Raw genomic sequence first — 23,400 nt, 5'->3', positions numbered from 1 at the left:
TCAGCATCCTTAAACCATTTTCCACAGATGCTTGTGGCAGTAGCACAGAAACTGCTGACCAGCTTTGCCATTTCCTAGGTGCTCAGCCCCAGGTGCCAGGCCATAACAATCTGCCTTTTGTCAAAGTCTCTTATGGAAGTGAATTTTCCCATCTGTGGCCAGTACTGTCAGAATGATTCCACATTTATCTCTGCTCTGCTTATATACAACACAGGATCAGAAAGTAAAACACAATAATCTTTTCTCCCGTGGTATTACAGTTGGAATGCTGAAATTTCATGACAGTATAGTTTGAAGTTTGCACCACAGAAGGCATTTTGTTTTTATGTGTGCAAAATGAGAGAAATCTGAATTACGAAACAAACACGGCACACGTGTTACTTTTGTCTGCTTGCGAAGAGCAGCAAAGTGTAGTTTGATACCTGTGGACCTAGAGGCATAAACTGAATGAAATCCACAGGGACAAGTGTGGCACGTACAGAGATGACTGTATGGATTGTAGCAGGCGGTGCGCATTCTTCCGAGAGGGTTGCATGAAACTCGATGATTCACAACACTGCCGGCGGCCAGTAAAAGCTGCAACCCCGCAGAATGTTGGAGCCACTGAGGCAGCAATTTTGAATGACCAGTGTGTGCAGCTGCAAACCATATCACAACAGTTCAAAATATCCTGGTACTGTGTAAAATATTGTTCATGACATGTTGAAATTTCATAAAGTTAGTGCTCACTGGGTGCTTAAGAACCTGGCAAGGACAAGCGAATAATGACAAGTTTCAATCACTTGGCGCATTACACCTCAGAAGGGCACGGCTTTCTGAAAGGAATCATCACTGGTGACGAGTCGTGGGCGTACCACGACATTCAAAACCCAGCAGGCCTCTACATAGAGGAAACATGCTGATTCCCCAGTACAAAAAAATTCAAAGTGAGTCAATCTACCAGGAAAGTGCTTGTAACAGTGTTCTGGGATATGCACGGTGTGTTACTGGTGGACTTTGCTGAAAACAGGACCACTGTGAAAGCTGCAGCCTACATTAAAACTTCAGTTACATTGTATTGTGCCCTTTGTGACAAATGCCACAACATTAACGATGTCGGTGTCAAACTTATTCGTGACAATACTCGTCTCCATGTTGCTGCTCCCACTTGTGAGAAAATCATCAAGTTTGGGTGGGAGGTGCACCATACAGTCTGAACATTGAATTGTCGGACTTTCACGTTTGGTCTCATCAAGAAATCCCTGGCTGGTCAACGCTTTGTGACAGATGAGGAAGTGAAATTGGCAGTCTGCAGATGGCTATACTTGAACCAAACAGACTTCTATGACCGGGTCATATTATAAGTAGGTAAAAGGCATCAAATTATTGTGCATTACCTTCCCACCTCTACTCGTACTTTCCTTCCTGCATCATGTGCCTGTCACACCACCAGGTGGTATTCATTACTGCCACATAGAGCGGCCGCGTGGTTTCAGGCGCCAAGTCTGAGATTGTGCAGCTAATAGTTTCAAAACCTAGAACAGCTGCTTGTTCTTTTACATACGTTTATTAGTACTACTATATGGACAAACTAAGTTGAAACCATGGTGAATGATGGAATCAACTGTGAAAGGGAAACGCCTTTACGATCACTCTAACCAGCCACTGCACCAAGTGTCAATTTGTCTTTGCATATAGCACTATTTCGACAGTATTATGAAAATGATAGACTGCTACTCACCATGTGGAGAAGATGTTGAGTTGCCGACAGGCACAACATAAAGATAGCTATATATCTTACCTTTTCATCAAAAGGTCTCCTTCAAAAGTACAAAACACACAGACACACACCAGTCCAACTGGCACACATACGACCATTGTCTCTAGCCACTAAGGCTGGGTGGTCACAGACCGTGGTCTCTCTCTCTCTCTCTCTCTCTCTCTCTCTCTCTCTCTCTCTCTCTCTCTCTGTGTGTGTGTGTGTGTGTGTGTGTGTGTGTGTGTGTGTGTGTGTGTGTGTGTGTGTGTGTGTGTGTGTGTGTGTGTGTGGTTTTTTTTCCTTCTTCAGAAGAAAGCCTTTTGGCCAAAAGCTCAAATGTATAGCCCTGTTTTTGTTATGCCTGCGTGCAACTCATTGTCTCCTCTAAATGGCTAGTAGTGCAACCTATCCTTTTCGTAACACTGTCATTATACCATCCTTGACTTTTCACTGTATGATTTTGCCTAGTGGCTTTTCTTCCATCCCACATTGTTAGTATTCTCTAATGCATTCCTTTACTTAGTGTTCAACCTTTATCAGGGATGAAGGTCACTGGAATCTGATATTGTAAACAACAACACATTAATAATATAATCTCCATGAAATCAGTGTCACACAAAGCCTGAACATTCATTTCAGTGCTGGAATTCATACAATACAAATAACAGCCAGAGAACAAGTGACCATAGTTTAAATGTGTATCATACACCAACATACCACAAAATTTCCCCAATATTACCGAGACCGCGACAATAATCTATTTGCAGAACCAACCCCTGTCCTTTACTACCTGCACGTATGACCAAGAAACACAAAAAGAATCAAGAACAACAAAAATGCTCACAACTTTTCTGTATGGTAAAGACGTAAAAACTTTCCTTCCTGTTTAAGAATATACCTGGCCTCCCGTTAAGACTGTAATAAGAAATAAAAAAGCAAGCAACCAGATATCACAAATATCAATGACTAATTTATTCCAGACATATCCAGACACAAGAAATTAATTTCACATTTCATTTATATCTACAAACAACATGTAGTGTTGACTATATAAGCTTTTCTGACATAATAATTAATTGTGTTATCACATTTGCCATAGGATGCTGCACCAAGTTTAGTATTGCAGTGATTCATATTGTCACCATGTGCACAAGTTGCTGCATCGATGTCAAACCTCTGCCTACAGGAGAGAGAGAGAGAGAGAGAGAGAGAGTCCAACAACATTACAGCCCTGATGACAAAAAAAAACCCCGCCAGTCCAGGTAAAAAGCATTCTATATAATTTCAACATACAGAGGTGGAACAGTGATTAGGTAGATGCTGTGTTCCTTAACTTGCGGAAGAGACTACGACCTAATGAACAAAATATGAGAATATGGAATATCAGACCAGCTGAGTGACTGGACTGAAGAGTTTCTATCAAACAGGAGACAACATGTCATTCTCAATGGAGAGAAGCTTTCAGATGTGAAAGTAACTTTAGGCATGCCCCAGGAGAGTGTTATAGGACCATTAATTTTCAAAATATAGTTAAATGACATAGTAGATGACACTGAAAGACCCTCAGGCTTTTCACAGGCGATAAGAGATATACAAAGAAGTCATGATGCTAGAAAAGTGTAGCAAAACGCAGGAAAACCTATATAAGATTGATGCTTGAGGCAATTAAACCTCAACATAAATAAATTTAACATATCACCAATACAAAGACAGAAAGATCCTCTATTGTATTACTACAAGTTACACAGCAATCATCAGGAACACAGTTACTTCCATAAAAATCTAGCAATATGCATGAAGTGTGATCTTAAGTCGAATGACCACATAAAACTAATCACGAATAAAGCCGATGCCAGATAGATTCATTGGAAGAACCCTCATCAGTATGGGATCCATACCAGACCATGCTAATAGAGGAAACAGAGAAGATCCAGAGGTGAGCAGCACATTTCAACAGGTTCATTTCGTCGGCATGAAGGCATAATAGAAATGTTCAGCCAACTCCAGTGGTACATACTGCAAAAAAGGCGTTCTGCATCACGGTGTGGTCTACTATCAAAGTTATGAGAGTGAAAATTCCTAGAAGAGTGAAGCAGTACATTGCTGCTTCCTATGAGTATCTCACAGGAGGACCATGAAGACAAAATTAGAGAGATTTGATCCCACATGGAAGCTTATCGGCAATTGTTCTGCTTGTAAACCGTATGTGACTGGAACAGGAAAAGGGGTTAGTGACACTGGTACACAAAGTACTCTCTGCCACACACCTTAAGGTGGCTTTCAGAGTATAGACAGATGTAAATATCCATGTATGGGAAACATTCCACGTGGGAAAAATATATCTAAAAACAAAGATGATGTGACTTACCAAACGAAAGCGCTGGCACGTCGATAGACACACAAACAAACACAAACATACACACAAAATTCAAGCTTTCGCAACAAACTGTTGCCTCATCAGGAAAGAGGGAAGGAGAGGGAAAGACGAAAGGATGTGGGTTTTAAGGGAGAGGGTAAGGAGTCATTCCAATCCAGGGAGCGGAAAGACTTACCTTAGGGGGAAAAAAGGACGGGTATACACTCGCGCACACACACACATATCCATCCACACATATACAGACACAAGCAGACATATTTATATCCTCTCTTCCCATTATCCACCAGGCCTCAATCTCCGCTAATTTCAAGTTGCCGCCACTCATACCTCACCTGTCATTCAACAACATCTTTGCCTCTGCACTTCTGCCTCGACTGACATCTCAGCCCAAACTCTTTGTCTTTAAATATGTCTGCTTGTGTCTGTATATGTGTGGATGGATATGTGTGTGTGTGTGTGTGTGTGTGTGTGTGTGTGTGTGTGTGTGTGTGTGCGCGCGCGCGAGTGTATACCCGTCCTTTTTTCCCCCTAAGGTAAGTCTTTCCGCTCCCGGGATTGGAATGACTCCTTACCCTCTCCCTTAAAACCCACATCCTTTCGTCTTTCCCTCTCCTTCCCTCTTTCCTGATGAGGCAACGGTTTGTTGCAAAAGCTTGAATTTTGTGTGTATGTTTGTGTGTCTGTCGACCTGCCAGCACTTTCATTTGGTAAGTCACATCATCTTTAACTACCAGTTTCTATACCAAGTACCATCAGTAGGCAATCAGATGATGATGAACATCAATGTCCACGATTAAAATTCTATTTAGTTTACACTAACCAAAAAATATCCATATAATAGCTAAAGTAACCATGGCACACAGTCATCAGAATTGTTTCCCAGAGTAGGTCTGCTATTGCACTATTAAAGGCCAATGCTGTGTGATAAATAGACACACAGCCACCACAAGACACAAGGAAGCCTCTTATGTACAAAGATTTGTTTTTCATATAATACTGCATAGCACTAACCTCCTCCATTTCTGTCTACAAACTGTGTACAACCTCTTTAATAATTTTATCTATGTACTTTAGTTGTGACCTCCGTCTAGCCCTTATTCCGTTGACATATACCTCTGACATAATTTTTAGGAGCCTTTCAGTCTCAATGATGACCAACAGTCTTAATCCCATAAATTCCCTTTCTTTATAACACACAATCATCCTTTTACAAAACTGATCATTCAAGATCTTATGTGCGTATCTGGCAAACAAAACATCTCAAACAATTCTGTGCTTTCCTTTCCTCAGAGTCCAGGTCTCACAGCCATACAATGACACACTACAGACTAATGCTTTCAGAAACTTTTTCTTGTACTGTAGGTTATTACATTTTCTGATTAATTATCTTCTTCTTTTCACTGAAAGCACTATATGATTGGGCAGTTTTCTTCCTTGCTTCTTCCATGTGCAGTGATCTTGCTTCCTAAATAAGTAAACAAGTCAGCTCGTTAACCTGGCACGAGTGAGGCTGTGTACGTCATACCCAAAGTGTTTTGAAGTGCTGATTATAGAATGTCATTGTTGCCACACTAATATTGCTGTCACAATAGCTGGAGGTAAGGGAGAGGGGGGCAAGATGCATTGTCGAGTTTATTGTTGCGCCAGTGTCAGAGGGAGATACATGTGTGCAAAGGTGGCAAGGGTACGTCAGACCCCAACCTTGTAGTCGGTGTCACATTTTTGAGCTGTCAGTAAGTTTTTGAGATATATAGTTATTTATAGTATTCTTTCATTTTTTTTATATTTTATATTTCTCAAGATGTCTCATGAAAAAAATGGACATCGGCTACAAGAACTACTTGAAGAAATTTTAGAAAACTGTTGAAACGCTAATTCCTGTGACTCCGAGAGTGAAGAAGAGATTTACAAGTTTCTCAAAGAAGTGAAGAAAGTGATTCAGAGCAAGAGGGTATTTTGTATTATTCAGAAGAGACAATATCTGCGTTAGCGGCTCCTAGTCAGTCACCTGAGGTACGTGGGATTTTTTATACGTCCAAAGATGGTACAAAACGGATGAAGGATTGTCCTGAGCAAAGTGTTTGTATTTGTTCAGAGAATATTGTTACCAATTCTCCATGCATAAAAGGTGCTGCAGAACATGCGAAAACAGAGACTGAATATTGGAGTCTTTTTGTAAGAAACAGTATGTTGAATACTATACTTACATATACAAATAATCAAATAAGGAGTATCAGGGGAAAATATCGAGAAGATAAAGATCAGTACCACATGAACGATGTAGCTTTGGAGGATTTGAAGGCATTTCTGGGACTTTTGTTTACAGCAGGCCTAAACTGCTCAAACAGACAAAACTTGAACGATATGTGCTGTACAGACAGTGCTGGAGTTGCAATCTTTCGGACTACAATGTCACTGCAGAGATTTTACTTTCTCCAAAATTGTTCGACATTCTATGATAAGAACACCTGAGATGAAAGGAAAAAGACTGACAATCTGGCCGCTATAAGAGACACTTTTGATAATTTTGTTTAAAATATTCAACAACACTATATGCCGTCTGAGAACTTTACTATTGATGAGACGCTGTTATCTTTCCGAGGAAGATGTCCTTTCTGTGCATACATGCCAAACAAACCTGCCAAATACAGCATAAAAATATATGCTCTTGTAGATGCGAAGACATTCTGTATCCTCAAACTAGAAGTATACTCAGGAAAACAACCACCATGACCTTACCAGCTTAGTAATAAGGAATATGATATTGTAAACCATTTAGTGGAATAGGAATTTGACATTTGATAATTGGTTTACTAGTTACCCCCTTCTGATCCATCTCTTGAAAGAACATTCATTGACTTCTGTCGGCACAGTCCATAAAAACAAGACAAGTGTACCTGAGATTTTCAAAAAAGTAACAGGAGTATAGAGATCTTGATTTGGGTTCCAGAATGATGTTACATTGGTGTCCTACGTACCTAAAAAAATAAAGTTGTGCTAGTTGTGTAAACTTTACACCACGATAAAATATAGATCAACTGACAGGAGCTAAAAGAAAACTGGAAATGATTACTTATTACAACGCAACTAAAGCTGGTGTCGCTGTTGCAGATGAACTGAGTGCCACTTACGATGTTACCCACAACAGCAAATTTTTATGGTATATTCAATATGGCTGCCATAAATGCCATCACAGTCTACAGAGAAAATAACAAGGGTGACAAAACATGCATGAAGTGCCGAGATTTCATTCATAATTTAGGTTTGAATCTGATAAATGACAATCTTTAAATATTTGACTGGTAGATATGTCAGGTGTGGTAATTGTACTGGAAAAAAGACAGGAAAACAAACCACTGTTGTTCAATGTGTGAGAGAGCCTAATATTTATGAAGCACACGATTTTTATGTGCTGATTTGTACGTGTAATGTTGATGCAGAGCTAATTGATCTCATAAGACCTTTTATTTTCTTTTTCTGTTTATAATTATAAGATAATATCATTATGTTAATTAATCAAAGAAACTGTATTTTGTTCAAATTTTGTTGGAAAAAATGTTAAATTTCTGAAACTTATACTTTTTCTGAGAAAATATAGACACTTCATAATTTCATCCAAAAAAAGTTTTGTATCTTAAACAGTGTATTTTTCTTACTCATCTTGTTTTATAGACACCATTATTAATATCCCAAGTAAAGAAATACTTAATACACAATTATAGTACCAAAAATTTGTCATCAGAGTTTTGGGTATCTCGTACCCACCTCATAGCTGATGCAACAATTTCTCACCTCATTCACACCAGGTTAAATTAGCTTGCCACATAGATGTTCTCTAGTTTTCTCTTGCCCTCCTTTGTCAAATGCCATCAACTTTGTTTTAGACTTGTTTACTTTCATGTTATATCCTTCATCTATAACATTATCTTTTGTACTTGACGATTTTCACAAAATGAAGAAAACCACAACAGTTGTTGGTCCAATACAATTTTATTGTTTACAGCTGGTTTCAGAATAAAATAATTCCATCTTCTAGTGTACACTGTACTGATGGCAACAATTATGGGTAAGCAGTCACGAAAAGAAAATTAAAATTTAACAGCAAACATGACTGGGCATTACTCACATGAAGCATATAAGAACCTATGTTACCTGTGGAGCAAAAGTTCTGTGTCCCACTTCATAAAACAGTGAACCTAAGGAGTTACCAAAATAGAAAAAGACCCTTTAGAAAACCACCATTGCAGAACCATGAAACACCTAAGAAATATTAAAAAGAACATGTGGAGAACCACACAATATGTGAAAGACACCTACATGGGAGCTCAGCCACTGTCATGCTCATATGGCCGAACTGACAACAAAACTGTAATCAGCTGAGAGGGACACAAGTATGAGCATGCCCTACATGCGATGCAAACTAAGTTGCTGCATGCAGCTATGGTAGATGGAAGGTTTAAAGTCGCAAATGGGAAAACCAAATATGGATACTCTTAAGACTAAGGAAGCAGAGAACATGTACATTTAGATACAAAACCTGAAGGTGTGCAACCACCATATTAACAAATTTGATATAAAATTGACTTTTACAGAAGATGAAATTATATTATTCTAATAATGGTTGTAAACAATAAAATAGTGTTCAACCAACAACTGTTCTAGTTTCCTTCAGTTTGTGAAAAAGGAGGTGTACACTTGCAGCTGTTCTATGAGAAGAACTTCCTATTTTCTACTCAACACAGCATCAAGATAGTCTCCACTTTCAGTTGAACATCTTTTATTTTGCGATGTATTATTCCATCTATCTCTACCAATTCAAGTTCCTCCTCTTTGTGAGTGTGTTGCAACTAGCAGGAAAGGAAGGTTAGTGTTTAATGTTTTGTCAATGGTGAGGTCACAAGAGATGGAGCACCAGCTCAGATAGGTGAAGGAAACCAGCTGCCTCCTCTTCATAGAGAGTGTTCCAGTACATGCTTCAAGTGGTTTCCATAAACCATGGAAAACCAAAAGCTTGATGTCCACACAGAGATCTGAACTGTTTTCTCCTAAACACAAAACACATGTGCTAACCAATGTACAGTTGTGCTCTATGCCTTCTAGAAGAAAGAATAATCCAAAGAAATGCTTTAGACATAGCCAGAAAGAATCTTTCACTCTGTAGATGAAGACAATGTTCTGGTTTTGAACTCCTACACTGATAAACTAGTTTTTATCTTTCTGGAAGTTTTCCAAAACCTTGTTTGCATGCCTATCAGCTCCTCATCATTTCCCCTATGCAGTGAACAAAAAGGTATAAAATGAATCCGCAAATGCCCAAAAACAGAGGGATCATTAAAAAATTATGATATAAATATATTTTAATATACATACGAAAGGATTTCAAAATGTACATTACAAATATTATCCCACACTAAGACCATTGTACAAAAACAGCCGTGGAGCATCGTCAGAGGAGACTACATGTTCTGGGTTTCCTGAGACACAGTTCCGCTGCAGTACAGATAATGGGTGCACCACAGTGAGTGGGTTAAATGGCGTTGCAACTTGAAACATACTCCAAAGGTGAAGTATGTGCGGTTCCAGAAGGCATGTGTGGTGAAACAGACACTGGGTCATGACTGTTGTATTGAAGAACATGCTCTCTCCAACAGGATATTACATGCTGCCAGTATACACACTCTATCTGTGCACATTCATTGTAACTAACATACTGATGCATAACGCCAAACCAAGTCTATACAAAAGATGGTACACAAAATGTGTCAATTCACACGTGGTTCTTCCTTTGGCAGTATATGTTTTACCAGTTACAGAGCTCGTCTAGGGGCAAGTCTGACACCAGGGACTGTCTCAGGAGCAGGATCCACAGGATAGGGAAATGGCTGCTGAAGGAGCACAGGGTCTCCTCACAGATATGCAGAGATTTGGGAGTGGGGAAGGGAGGGGGAGGGGTGGGAGGTGGGGCAGGGATGAAAAGCTATTCTGAGTGTGGTGGGCAGAGTGTCAGATCGAATGGACCTCATTTCTGGGTATGATTTTAGGAAACCATAGCCTTGTCAAAGTAGCTTCTTTGACAAGACTATGACTTCCTAAAATCATGGCCTGAAATGAGGCCCATCCTGTCTCACACTTTGCCCACCACACCCAGAATAGCTTTTCATCCTCCCTCACCACAATCCGATCTGCATAATACCCCGGTGCCCACTGTATTCCTTCTGCACCCATTTCCCTACCCTATGTCTCCTACACCTACGACCATCCCCACTGTAAGACTTGCCCTATGCACCCTCCCTCCTACCACAATCTATACCAGGAACATAACTGGCAAAAAAATGCTATTAAAGGAAGAGCCACCTGTGAAACAACACACGTCATGTACCAGCTGTTATGTAAACACTGTTCAGCTGTGCCAGTACACATGCCATCTGGGTTCTTCCCGATAACATCATGTTATCAGAACTCCACAGGTAGAAACTGGTGTTACATCTTTGACTCTTGTCACCCACGTGGCCTAAATGTATGATAATTTCCTTGGTCTCAGTGTTTCTTCTCAGAAGCTATTCCTTTCTTCACTCCCTTTTAGTTTTCTGTATAATTAAGTTTCAAACCTGCCTATTCTCCCCTTGACTCCCCCATTCCCGGCAACCTGTCTATTATGTATTACACACTTGGATTTCTGCTCTTATTAACTCTTTCACAATGTTTTCGCATAATCTGTCTTTTTTATTATATTATCTTCCACTTTTCAGCTCTCAGGCTTTCAAATCTCATCCAGTGCAGTCCTCAACAATCAATCATTCTCATCCCATCTGGTAAGTCTCCCCCGACACGGGGTTCTGGATAACTTTTCTATAACTCTCCCCATTTCCTAAACCTCACCAGTTCTTTTCCCTCATCCCTGTTCCTTTTGCTTCAACCCTTCTGCCAGAAGATACAGCCCTGTGGCTCCTTAAGCTTGCACATTTCCATAATTTTTATGTGCGTTTTCGCCTGCCATTGTTTGGTAAGTAGATTTTTATCCATCCGGTTATACTGTACTACTGCTGAGTGAGGTTTCAATGATGATAATATACCAATGCTTTGTTTTCTTGAAAAGTCTTATCTACATTATGGCTCCAGTTATCCCAACACTGACTCCAAACCTGCCCTCGCAGCTTTGCTTTCACCAGTACCTCATCTTCTACCTACTGGTGGAAGTAAAGTTGTGAAGGCAAGTTGCGAGTCATGCTTGGATAGCTCAGTGAATAGAGCACTTGTCCACAAAAGGCAAAGATTCCAGGTAAAAGTGTTGGTCTGGCACACACTACACTGTATAGCTTTGATGTTTCACATACAACAGTAAACCACAAGGTAACAGGAAACTGACACTCTATACAGCTGAATACTGTCTAAAAAATGTTGCAGTATTACTGGTAATGACAGGTTACTGTAATTACTTAGATTTAATTCAATAGCTACAATTTTATTTATGACAGTAAGTAAAAGAGCATTTTTAAATGGAAAAGCTAAATGCATTCCACACAAGCAACTACACAATTTTATAGATTATTTGTGTTAGACGTCTGTTGGTGCACTGTTGTTATTTCTGGTCCACAGTATCACAATAAATGTCATCAAGTAAATGTCTAAGGGTAACATAAGACCTAATCATTTGAACATCTGGCAGCTATTAGACAATTTGATCTAAGGATAATTTCAATCAATATACTAATGATGAATCCAGGATAGAATGTAAATATCATAATGGGATTAGATCAATACTCAATGAAGTGGTAAAGCAGAGAGCAACAAACTAGGCATGAACAAAGATGGATTATGAGATGAGGTAACAAATTCAGTATTGCCATGGAAAGAGCATGACGAGTGCGTATGTGTGTTGGAGGGAGGGAGAGGGAGGAGGGGAGAGGGAGAGGGAGGAGGGGAGAGGGAGAGGGAGGAGGGAGAGGGAGGAGGGAGAGGGAGGAGGGAGAGGGAGGAGGGAGAGGGAGGAGGGAGAGGGAGGAGGGAGAGGGAGGAGGGAGAGGGAGAGGGAGGAGGGAGAGGGAGGAGGGGAGAGGGAGGAGGGGAGAGGGAGGAGGGGAGAGGGAGGAGGGGAGAGGGAGGAGGGGAGAGGGAGGAGGGGAGAGGGAGGAGGGGAGAGGGAGGAGGGGAGAGGGAGGAGGGGAGAGGGAGGAGGGGAGAGGGAGGAGGGGAGAGGGAGGAGGGGAGAGGGAGGAGGGGAGAGGGAGGAGGGGAGAGGGAGGAGGGGAGAGGGAGGAGGGGAGAGGGAGGAGGGGAGAGGGAGGAGGGGAGAGGGAGGAGGGGAGAGGGAGGAGGGGAGAGGGAGGAGGGGAGAGGGAGGAGGGGAGATGGAGGAGGGGAGAGGGAGGAGGGGAGAGGGAGGAGGGGAGAGGGAGGAGGGGAGAGGGAGGAGGGGAGGGGAGAGGGGGGAGGGGAGGGGAGAGGGAGGAGGGGAGGGGAGAGGGAGGAGGGGAGGGGAGAGGGAGGAGGGGAGGGGAGAGGGAGGAGGGGAGGGGAGAGGGAGGAGGGGAGGGGAGAGGGAGGAGGGGAGGGGAGAGGGAGGAGGGGAGGGGAGAGGGAGGAGGGGAGGGGAGAGGGAGGAGGGGAGGGGAGAGGGAGGAGGGGAGGGGAGAGGGAGGAGGGGAGGGAAGGGAGTACATTTAACCTTTTCAGACTTCTAATAGTGTATTACACAATCTATATTTTTAATAAAGAACGAGTCATTTCAGCATACTGGCAAATATAAATTTGAAGACAGTTAACACTTTCAGTTAATAACTCGAATATTTTGCATCAGAGATGAAGTTTGTAGTAGTATTTGACATTAACAAGTTTAAAGAAGTAGACTGAACATTGTCACAAGAAGTGTGTTAAAAATTGTTTAAGTATGGTACAACTAATTGTTAAAACAACTACTACCAATGTAAGAAATACTTTAATTGTTGAAAGATAGATTTACAGTTGCGATCACAGAGCTCATTAGTGTCTTAGGCTCAGTGTATTTATGTATTTGTTCGGCGGGGTATCATATATTGTTCACTTAAGAGTGATTTTATTGGTTATTTTTATAATGTCCAAAGTAATATGAAGCAGAAATATTTCATGTCTAGACTCATGCACCAAGATCCCATGACTGAAAAATCACACCCTGAATGAGCTAAGTTAACTATACAATATTTGTTTTGAGTTTATAATGTGACACTCTGCAAATAATGTTAATGAACTAAATAAGCAGTTAACTTTGTTAAAAAGTGCTCCCATTTTCACAGTTATTTAATAAAAAAATGTGTACACAACATTGTTCACATATATTACAGTGCTTAATTCAGGTGTGTGTGTGTGTGTGTGTGTGTGTGTGTTTTGTTAACTCTCTGGGAGAAGAACTTTGTCCCAAACCTCTTCTAGCCATTGCTCTTTTCTAAGAAATTTGTCTGTAGCCCACTGCCTTTAATGTTTAATGATTGTAATCTGTCCCCATACAGATATTCATTCATCCAATCCTTTATTCACATACGATTAGCAATGAAGATAGTTCTTTTCTAGTCAGTATTCTCATGTAAGCGACTACGGATGTTCCTAATTTACGGAGCTTGCACATACAAGGGTTCAAAAATTAGGAGTTCTAAACAGGGCTGACATTTTTAGAAGTAGCCGAAAGTTCACATAAGTATCACTCTAATTTGGTACTAAGAGCCATGGTGTTGAAACAACTTCTAGCAACAAACTTGCCTGGCGTGCAGATGCAACGACCATTTTCTGGTAAGCATGTGGCACCATTCTTGCAGTTGCAGCGATGTGCACAGTCCTCACCAAAAGTGCCAACAGGGCAGTGTTCACTGCAATTGGCCCCCCTAAACCCTATGACACAAAAAAAAACAAAAAAACTAAAAACAAAAAATAATGACGCTAATTACTACCTGTTATTAAAGGCACGTTGGAGCAGCCTCAGTAGCAGAGACGTGTCTTGTGAATGCATAATCCGATTTTTAAAATAAAAACAAAATTAAATTAACTGGAGATTGTCTCTCTGCTATACAGGCAGTGACACGTGTCCAAGGTCTTTAACGTAAGTAACGGAACACTATTCATGTGAGTAAATCTAGCAGTCTTACAGAAGGTTATCTTATTGACTTGTCCCCTTTTATTTACAGGATATGAAGATTAATGCCTGGGCATAAATTTCCTAAAGCATCTCAAAACACTTCCAAGACATTGCCTTTGAAGATTTTGAACACTGTCAATACAAGAAAATTTGATGTTCTTTACAGATTCACCTGCAGCTGCATGTATAGTGTTCTTGTCTTGTAGTCACAAGGTTGCTGGTTTCATTCTTGCTAGACACACTGTTTTACCTGTTATTTGAATTACTTATTTATTTATTTATTTACTGTCAAATTGAGATGGCTATTAATAAATGTGGAATCATAATTTTGTAATAAAATAATGCCCTTTTTCAACTTCCAATCACATGAAAATGCGAGTATACACAGTAAATTAAAATTTGATCGAAATATGTAAAACATCAAATAGAAACTAATTTTTTTTATTTCTAGAGATTACAAATAACAAACACAATATCACAGACAGTATTATTGATATATCAAGGGTATTCAAAAAATGTGTCACCTGTGCCTACAGGTGGTAATATTGGCTCAAACTAGAAGAAAAGTTCCTATAATCATATATCTGGAAACCAATATCTGTTGACACATGGGTCAATCGGTCCTCTCATTCCCATCTGTCCCGTAAGTAGAAGAAGATAATGTAGGCAGTGTTGCATGTGGTTCCCATGCATCCTGACACATCCTTCTGCCATTCTACCCAATGAATTTCAGTAACACCCGTCTCCATTTGGATTGCATCACATGCATTTGTCATACATTCCTGTAATGCCTGCACATTGTTAATAGGTTTGGCATACACCAATGCCTCTAAATGTTCCCACAGCCAGAAATCCAATGGACTCTGGTCCAGTGAATGAGAAGACCACACTGCTGATCCTTCTTCATCAATCCATCACCTGTGAATAATTGTGGTGAGGTACTGTTTCACAATCCATAGAAATGGAGCCCTGCCCCATCTATATAAAGGGATTTTCTCTGCCTCGGACTGGGTGTTTGTGTTCTTATCATTTCATCATCATTTGTGAAAGTATGAAGTTTGGACTGTGTACAGATTGGGACTTTGTACGGGTGCTGACGACTGCGCAGTTGAGTGCCCCGCAAACCAAACATCGCCATCACCAAAAATCACCACCACCACCATCATCCATCATCATCATCATCATCATCTATATAAATAAAAATATAAATGTTCATTTGTTCAAAATTTCATGTCTCCAAAACTTCGTGACTGACTGCTTTGGAATTTTGACACAAACTTGCATTCTAATATAGGTATGTTTTTAGGTTCCTTATAATGTTGAGATTTTTTGCAACATTTTCATATTATTAAATTAATAAAACATTATATATTATATATATTAGATACACAAAAAATGCATATTCCAATGCAACATTGTGTCAAAATTTCAAAGCCTTTGGTCAAAAACTTTTGGACATCTGCGATTAAGAACATTTACAGTTTCTGTAAGTACAAACATAGAAAACATTGTTACCAAAAATTAGGATGTATGTTCAAATCCCACACATATTAGAAACATGTACTTTCTCTTTTCTTTCTTTTCTATTTAAGCACAGTGAGCTACAGCAAAGTGTGGCCAGGTAGAGATAGTAGTGCATAAACTGTCGTCACCATATTCCTGCAAGGGTAGGTATTCTCTTAAATTGTCAGTAATTCCTTGTGCAGAAACCAGTGATATACAGCACCCGTTAATCTGCTTGATAAAGAACGTGGCCTAATGAGTGTCACTGACAATTCCTGCCCCTAAAATGATACGGAAGTGATCCTGGTACTTCAACTCCACAACTGTTCACAGATTGGCTTCTGCCCACACAGGCCTATTGTGGTAATTTACTATGCCTTCTCTTGTGAGTCCTGCCCACACCACCAAACAGTAAACATAATTCATCGCAAGTAAAATGGCCCATATGTTAACAGGTATTGGTTCTTGGACACCAATTGTACATGGTATTTGCCTTTAGTTTTGAGCAATACTAGAACCAGTAGAAATGTGTGCTACTTTTTTTAAACATCATGTAGATTTTTCTTATCTTACAATACGAAAATTTGCATTTTTGTACATTTTGATTATTATGAATACTCACATTTTCATGCAATCAATAATTAAAAATAAAATATTATTTAATTAAAAACAATATTGTTCAGTATTTGTTAATCAACATTTCAATTTGATGATAAATACAGAATTCAAATAAAAGAGAAAAATGTTATGTCTCATCAGAACTGAACGGGCAATCTCATGATTAGAAGACAAAGATGCTACACACACATCTTTGAGCAGCTCTGTTAAAAAGCTCTAAGTTTTTTGTATTTAATACTGGCACTGGGATCTTCAAAGGTCATATTTTTGAGGTTCCTTTTTATCGTACTACTTTAGGAAATTGAAAAGCAGGCACTGACCTCCAAATCCTGTAAAAAAATTGAAGAGGTCCAGTCCATAGCGGCCCCTCATAAGTCTTATTATGTCTTAGTACAAAAATAAAATCTGTGACACCAGCAGCTTTTACATTCATGAAAAGCTCATGCTGAAAATGACACAAAATAACACAAAAAGCCAGACCAAAAGTCACAGGGTGAAATGGCGAAAGCAAGAAAGGAAATTCGAAATGAGCCTGTACCACAAGACAGCCGCAAATCCTTCCTTGATAAGTAAGACCATATGAAGCCAATTTGCTTTAGCACATGCAGAAGTTCATATTGCTGCCATTCCCCTGATTTTTACTCCTTGGTAAGTTTGAATCCTTGCTGTGCCACACAGGAAAATACAGTCACACCTCTTTCATATCTACATCAATAGTATTGATGTTGTACAGTACATATTACTGAAACTGACAGATTGTTACTAAACTCGAAACTTATAAATCTTCACCAAGAGCCAATTCTATTGACCACGAAAACATAAATCTATGTTTAAACCCATTACCTGAACTTTAATTTACAGGATGTTTATATTAATAGAAATAAATTAAATATATTGCTGATTTTTGCATTTCCCACAGTGTTATGTCACAAATGGATAGTGTAAAGTCTTCAGAATGTATGAACATAATCTCTTAACATTTTTCCTTGGGTTTATGCAGATATTTACATTAAAAATAAATGACAATGAAAATCAAGATACAGATACATTTTTGATTAATTTTCTTGAGTAAGACAATTTTCAGTTACTTGTTTACTTGTTCTGTATGGATGTATATGTATGAAGTTTTATTTGGTTTGCTCAGAGTCCATCTTTAGCCATGTTTGTGGGAATATTATTGCATTTTTCAAATTGAAAATTGACCTATTCTCATCCCCTCAAGCAGTTATGTAACTGTAACATCACTGTCTAATCACAAAATTGCAACAGCTGCCAGCAGAACAAGCATTTGTCATTCTGATGATACGTATCATGACAATGCACACATGCGCTCTCTCTCTCTCTCTCTCTCTCTCTCTCTCTCTCTCTCTCTCTCTCTCTCTCTCACACACACACACACACACACACACACACACACACACACACACACAACATGCATTTGTACCCCATGCAGTGTTTTAACATGCATACCTTTAGTTATCATGCACTGTCCAAAAAGGATTTTCCTTACTACTGGTGTCAATTTAATTAGTTCTGAACATGCCTCAACCAAGAGTTTCAAACAATGCAAGTTATATTATACCATTTCTTCATGTAAAGCTTTGAATATACATGATGATTACCTATTAACACAAAAAAGTCTTAATTGCATTCATGCACAAGTTCCATTTGACACACTTTTCTAAGAGAGAGCACAAAGCTTGCACTTTCAGTAATGTTGTGATTTGCAATATGTCAGAAACATGAAAATATTTTAATGTCGTTTATCAAAATTATTTGAAATATTGTCCAAGTGGCTAGAAGAAAGCTTATAAGCTGAAAACTGCAGTGTGTGGGACTGACAATTAATATCAATACTGTTGTAGTGTTTTGACAGTTCATGTTAAGAGGAAAAGCCAGAAACAGTTCTCCTAAAGCATTTGCAGTCACAGCAATGAGCAGTAAAAATACATTTCTATGATGGAAAATTTTCTCAAGATATCTGCTGTATGCCTAGTTAATTCTTGTATGGATTTTATTTCAATCTTTGAGATACAAAAAAATGTTGTTTTCAATCAAATAACGCACAAATAGAATCTAAAGGCCGCAAGATTAGAAGACTCAGGCAAGCAGAAAACATAGCCAATATGTGTTTCTTTCTGTCAAGCAATTTTTTTTTTTTTTTACTAAGGTCAGGACCATCTAAAGTATTATAAAATCCAATATAATAGCGAACAAACATGTGAAACACACAATCAGAGAGAATCGACAGACCTCATCAGTCATAAAACATGCTGAACAGGAAGAATTTGTTCAAATGTTAACAGTTGACACACACTTTGTTTTTGTAACAGATGAAAGCTTTAAGAACACTGGATGCAACATAAAACAAATTACAAATTAGAAAGTAAATATATTACCAATTAAACATCTTACTTTACACAATATCAGAAAATTTATTTGTAAACCGTTTGCAACTACTGCATTAATTTCACTGCCATGGCTGGATGAATTACAGCATCTAATTAAATTTGCTGCTGAAACTTTGTATCTCAATAGCTGTTGAGGTTTAACATATTTCTTCATGTGAAATTTGCTTGCAATTTGTTAAAAGTTAACAACAACACAGTAATAAACTACTACTATAAGACTGAATCAATCACTCATTTATGCTTTAGAAAAGAATATTTGAACAGAGACTACAACCAAAGAAAATAAACGAGGGAGGATTGGAAAATAAAGCACAATAATTTTTTTCTGCCGTGGTACTGCAGCTGAAATGTTGAAATTTCACAACAATGTATTCTGAAGTTTACGCTACAGTGAGTGTTTTGTTTTCATGTGCAGCTCTTGTGAGAGAAGCCTGAACTAAGAAACAAAAATGGCGTGCATGTTACTGTTGTCCATTTGTGAAGAGCAGCAAAGTGTAGCTCAATATTTGTGAGCCAAATGGCACAAACAATGTAAAGTCCATAGGGGCACGCATGTCATGTAGAGTGACAACTGAATGGACCATAGCAATGCCTCCAGGTGGCCTGCTTTCTTCCAACATTCTTCAACATTCCAGCTGCACTACAAGGGGAGGAAAAATTATTGTGTGCTACTTTCTAATCCTCCTGCAATGAGAAAACGTATTCTTAATCATTTCTCATTGACATACACATTAACAGAAAATAAAAATCACCTTATCTTTCAGAAGAGGAAAGGAGATGAGATTTTAGTGAGAGGTAAATCAACAACAAAATGCTGGCAGTTCAGATAAATAAAAATATTACCAATTACAAGGGAAAAATAGCTCTGTCAATAAGTTATGGATATGCCAGAGATAACTACAAACAACCAGTAATTGGGGGGGGGGGGGGGGAGAGAGAGAGAGAGAGAGAGAGAGAGAGAGAGAGAGAGAGAGAGAGAGAGAGAAATAAAATCAATGATCAGTTGGTGTGAGAAGAGGACTGGGATTATTAAACATTGCTGACAAAAAGATCACCAGCAACAGAAAAAATAAACCAACAGTAAATGGTGATGGCAGAGAGAGACCAAGGCATGGTGTTACAACATATCATACAAGAAAGAGAGAAGCGGAAAGGGAATAAAAATGGAAAATTGTATGATCGAGAAAAGCAGTTACTATGATGGAGCTTACACTCCATCTCAGATGAACTGAAAAAGTTCCATTGATAGACACAATGGAGAGGTATCTGTCGAGACACCACACTAATCTCAAGTTCCTGAAGAGAGGCAGCAGCCTTTTCACTAGTTGCAGGTGCTACAGTCTGGGTGATTGACTGCTCTGGCTTTGTAACATTAGAAAGCAGGCCCTGCTACATCATTACTGCTAATGGCTGAAAGCAAGAGGATACTACAACATTGTATTTTTGAAAATATGTAATCCTCCTTGGAAGGCAGGATCCATAGATTCGTGTGGGTTTGCACCATACACGGTGCCTCCCATTGGCACGGTACAGATTAAATAGTGATTCATTCAACTGTATCACTTTACGCATTTGCTCCAGTGTACATCCCTAGCAGTTGGCGACAAATGCAAGCCACTAGGTCCAATGACGTTGGGTTAACAGTGGCACCCGTGTGCAGCAATGGCTCCCACACCCCACGGAACCCGTATGCCTATGGATTGTCCACTGGGTGACATGCCTAGCATGTGCAGTGTTGAATTGAGCTGTGATTTGTTGCACTGTTGTCCTTCTGTCACTACTGAAGATCCACCTTAGACATCGCCGGTCACCGTCATTGAGGGTGGCTCGACGGCCAGTAGTTCATCTGTTGTGGACTGTGGCATCATCATTCAATCATTCACGATACACCCTGCACATGGTTGAACCAGTGAAGCCAAATTCCTGCACCACTGTCAAAATCAGAATTCCCATCCTTCAGGCACCGCACACTATACCCATTTGAAAGCCATCAGCTCACAATGATGCTGCATGTTACACAAATCATTTGCACAACCACTTCTCAGAAGTGTCCTATACAACTGCAGCTGGCACAGAGGGAGTGTGGTATGCAAACAATGCACCTGCATCATCTCATGATATTTGTTAAGTCAGTGTAGTACAGACAAGAAGATAACAGACACATTTAAAATGTAATGCTGCAGAAAAAAGCTACAAATCAGATATGTGGTTAATGAAGAGGAAATGAATAGAATCACCGAGAAAAGAAGTTACAGACTAAAAGATGGGAATTGTCGATAGGACGCATTCCGACGGGAAAAGGAGATGAGGCTCATCTCAGCAGATAACGTGCTAAGAGCCGATTACAAGCTTCCACCCCTGGCGTCCTCTGCTCAGGAGCCGTGGAAAGGTGTGCAACCTGTACTCTGATGGCCGATGCAATTAGAACATCCAGAACACGAATGTAAGCTTGCCAGAGGTGAGAATGCCAAGAGAAGTGTGCTCCGACAGCCGGCCAGCACCCGTACAGACCTGCGGCACAGATGCACGTCCCGTTGACGGGGGAGCACTGGGCGTCGTTCTGACAGTCGCACTGCTTGTCGCAACCCTTTCCGTACGTGTAAAGTGGGCACGGCCTCGAGCAGGTCACGCCGTCCCAGCCCGCCTTGCAGTCGCACGCTCCTGTCCACGGGTGGCACCTGCACAAGTGTAACCAGCTGCCACAACCGAACGACACTACGATAACGTATTTCCGTAAAACAAAAAAGAAATAGCAGTTGATAAATTATGAGACATAACTGCTGACCAGTACAAAGATAATGTCACCAAGAAAAGTATCTTTCAATGTCAACATATTTGTAAAAAAGCAACAGTGACAATGTTATCTTATTTTTCATAACTGGGAGGAGAGAGAGGAAAAGGATCGGGGGGGGGGGGGGGGGTTACAAAATTCAGTAGAAATAAATTTTGGGGAGTTTCCTGTGTGTATTAAAGATACTGAACTTTCTGTACATTGTTCATCTTTAAATGAGTGAATGGATGTTAAAATCAATTGTATAGTATAATTTAATATCAACTGAAAGGAACAAAAACATGCAAATATCCCAGAAAGTTCTGTTATTTATACATGGATGACAATCCTTTATATATCCCATTACTTGTTATGTGTGTCAACATTCTGTTCTAGGCACTCCCTGGAAAAAGTGTGACAGACGGAGCGAGTCGGCATAAATTCCATCTCACAGATAATGTTTCATTAACCTCCAGTGAGTTAATGATCCTACAAAAAGTAGGTAATGTACCAGTTTTTTTATTATTTCAAACAAACAAAACCATCATGGTCCACATTCTGGAGCAAATAATAACAAGAAAACGAAATCTTCAGAAATCTAGATGTAGCATTACAATGTGTGTGTGTGTGTGTGTGTGTGTGTGTGTGTGTGTGTGTAGGGGGAGTGGGTGAGTGCGTGGGTGGAGAGGCTGGGGGAGGGGGAAGAGGACAGGGAGTGGGAACAGCAGGGGGGTGGGGCTGAGAGATGGGGGAAAGGCTAGGAGAGGGGGAGAGGCTTGGGGACAAGGGAGAGGGTGGGGGAGGGGGGGGTAGAGGCAGAGGGAGGGGGGAGAGGATGGGGGAGAGGGTAGGTTGGGGAATGTGGAGGAGGAGGAGGAGGAGGAGAGGTTGTGGAGGGGGCAGAAGCTGGGGGAGGGGGCAGAGGCTAGAGCAGGTGTGGTATCAGGAGGAGGGGGAGTAGCTTGGGAGAGGGGGGAGAGGATGAGGGGAGGGGGAGTAGCTTGGGAGAGGGGGAGAGGATGAGGGGAGAAGTTGGGGGATGGGGAAGATGCTGGGAGATGAGGAGACGATGTGGGGAAGATGCTGGGAGATGAGGAGACGATGAGGGGAAGCATTTGGTGGAAAATGTTGAGGGAGGGTGAGAAGTTGGGGGAGGGGAAGAGTGTGGAGGAGGAGGAGGAGAAGTTGGGAGGGTGTGAGAGAGAGGAAGGGTGTGGGGAGGAGGGAGTGTATGGGGGAGGAGGGAGAGGGTGGGGATGAGATGGTGGGGAAGAAGGGGAGGAGAGAGGTTGGGGAAGGGAAGAGGGTGGGGAGAGGGTGGGGGGACAGGACATGTTGGAGGGTACAGGGTGGGGGACAGGAGAGTGTGGGGGGAAGGGGAGAGTGTGGATGGGAGAGAATAGACAAGATGGGAGAGAAGAGGGGGCAGGAAGGAGGAAGGGGTGAGGAGGAGAGATGAGGATAAGGAAAAAAAATTGAGTTTTGTTCACTCGAGGAAAAATCCTTTCACAATTTGTTTATTAATCACATTATGCCTCCACAAACCAAACTGTTTTGCCAATACCTCTAAATAAAGACTACTGCAGTCAACACCATATAACCTTCAGAAACACACTGACTTACATGTCAGTGTTGTGGGGGTCACATTCACAGACGCTCTTGCATCCCGGCCCGAACAGCCCATCAGGACACGCACGCTGAGAGCAGTCGGTGCCCTTCCAACCGTCCGTGCACTCACAGGAGCCATCGACAGCTGAGCACTGTGCGCCGTTCTTGCAGGTGCAGTTCTGGGAGCAGTTGGCTCCAAACTTCCCCGCTGGGCAGGTCTCCAGGCACTGCAAGATATCAGTTCGGTGTGAGATGTGCAGAGAAGTGCCAAAA

The 23,400-nt window shown here is 40.6% G+C and overlaps 1 protein-coding gene across 4 annotated transcripts in view; it reads right to left on the bottom strand.

The window, feature by feature from the left end:
- LOC126215383 (protein draper) overlaps positions 1–23,400 on the bottom strand; it is a 396,618-nt gene that overhangs the window by 54,107 nt on the left and 319,111 nt on the right. For 3 of the 4 annotated variants that reach the window (XM_049942079.1, XM_049942080.1, XM_049942082.1), the window contains exons 8-10: positions 23,143–23,354; positions 21,261–21,427; positions 13,845–13,973 (exon numbers count right to left, since the gene is read on the bottom strand). In XM_049942079.1, the coding sequence (XP_049798036.1) occupies positions 13,845–13,973; positions 21,261–21,427; positions 23,143–23,354 (508 nt within the window). The remainder of the gene's footprint in view (positions 1–13,844; positions 13,974–21,260; positions 21,428–23,142; positions 23,355–23,400) is intronic. The other variant, XM_049942083.1, reaches the window with a different exon arrangement.

Source organism: Schistocerca nitens, chromosome 12, assembly GCF_023898315.1.
Source record: "Schistocerca nitens isolate TAMUIC-IGC-003100 chromosome 12, iqSchNite1.1, whole genome shotgun sequence".
Lineage (NCBI taxonomy): Eukaryota > Metazoa > Arthropoda > Insecta > Orthoptera > Acrididae > Schistocerca > Schistocerca nitens.
Note: the sequence above shows the minus strand (reverse complement) of the source record. Positions and strands in the feature narration are given on the sequence as shown.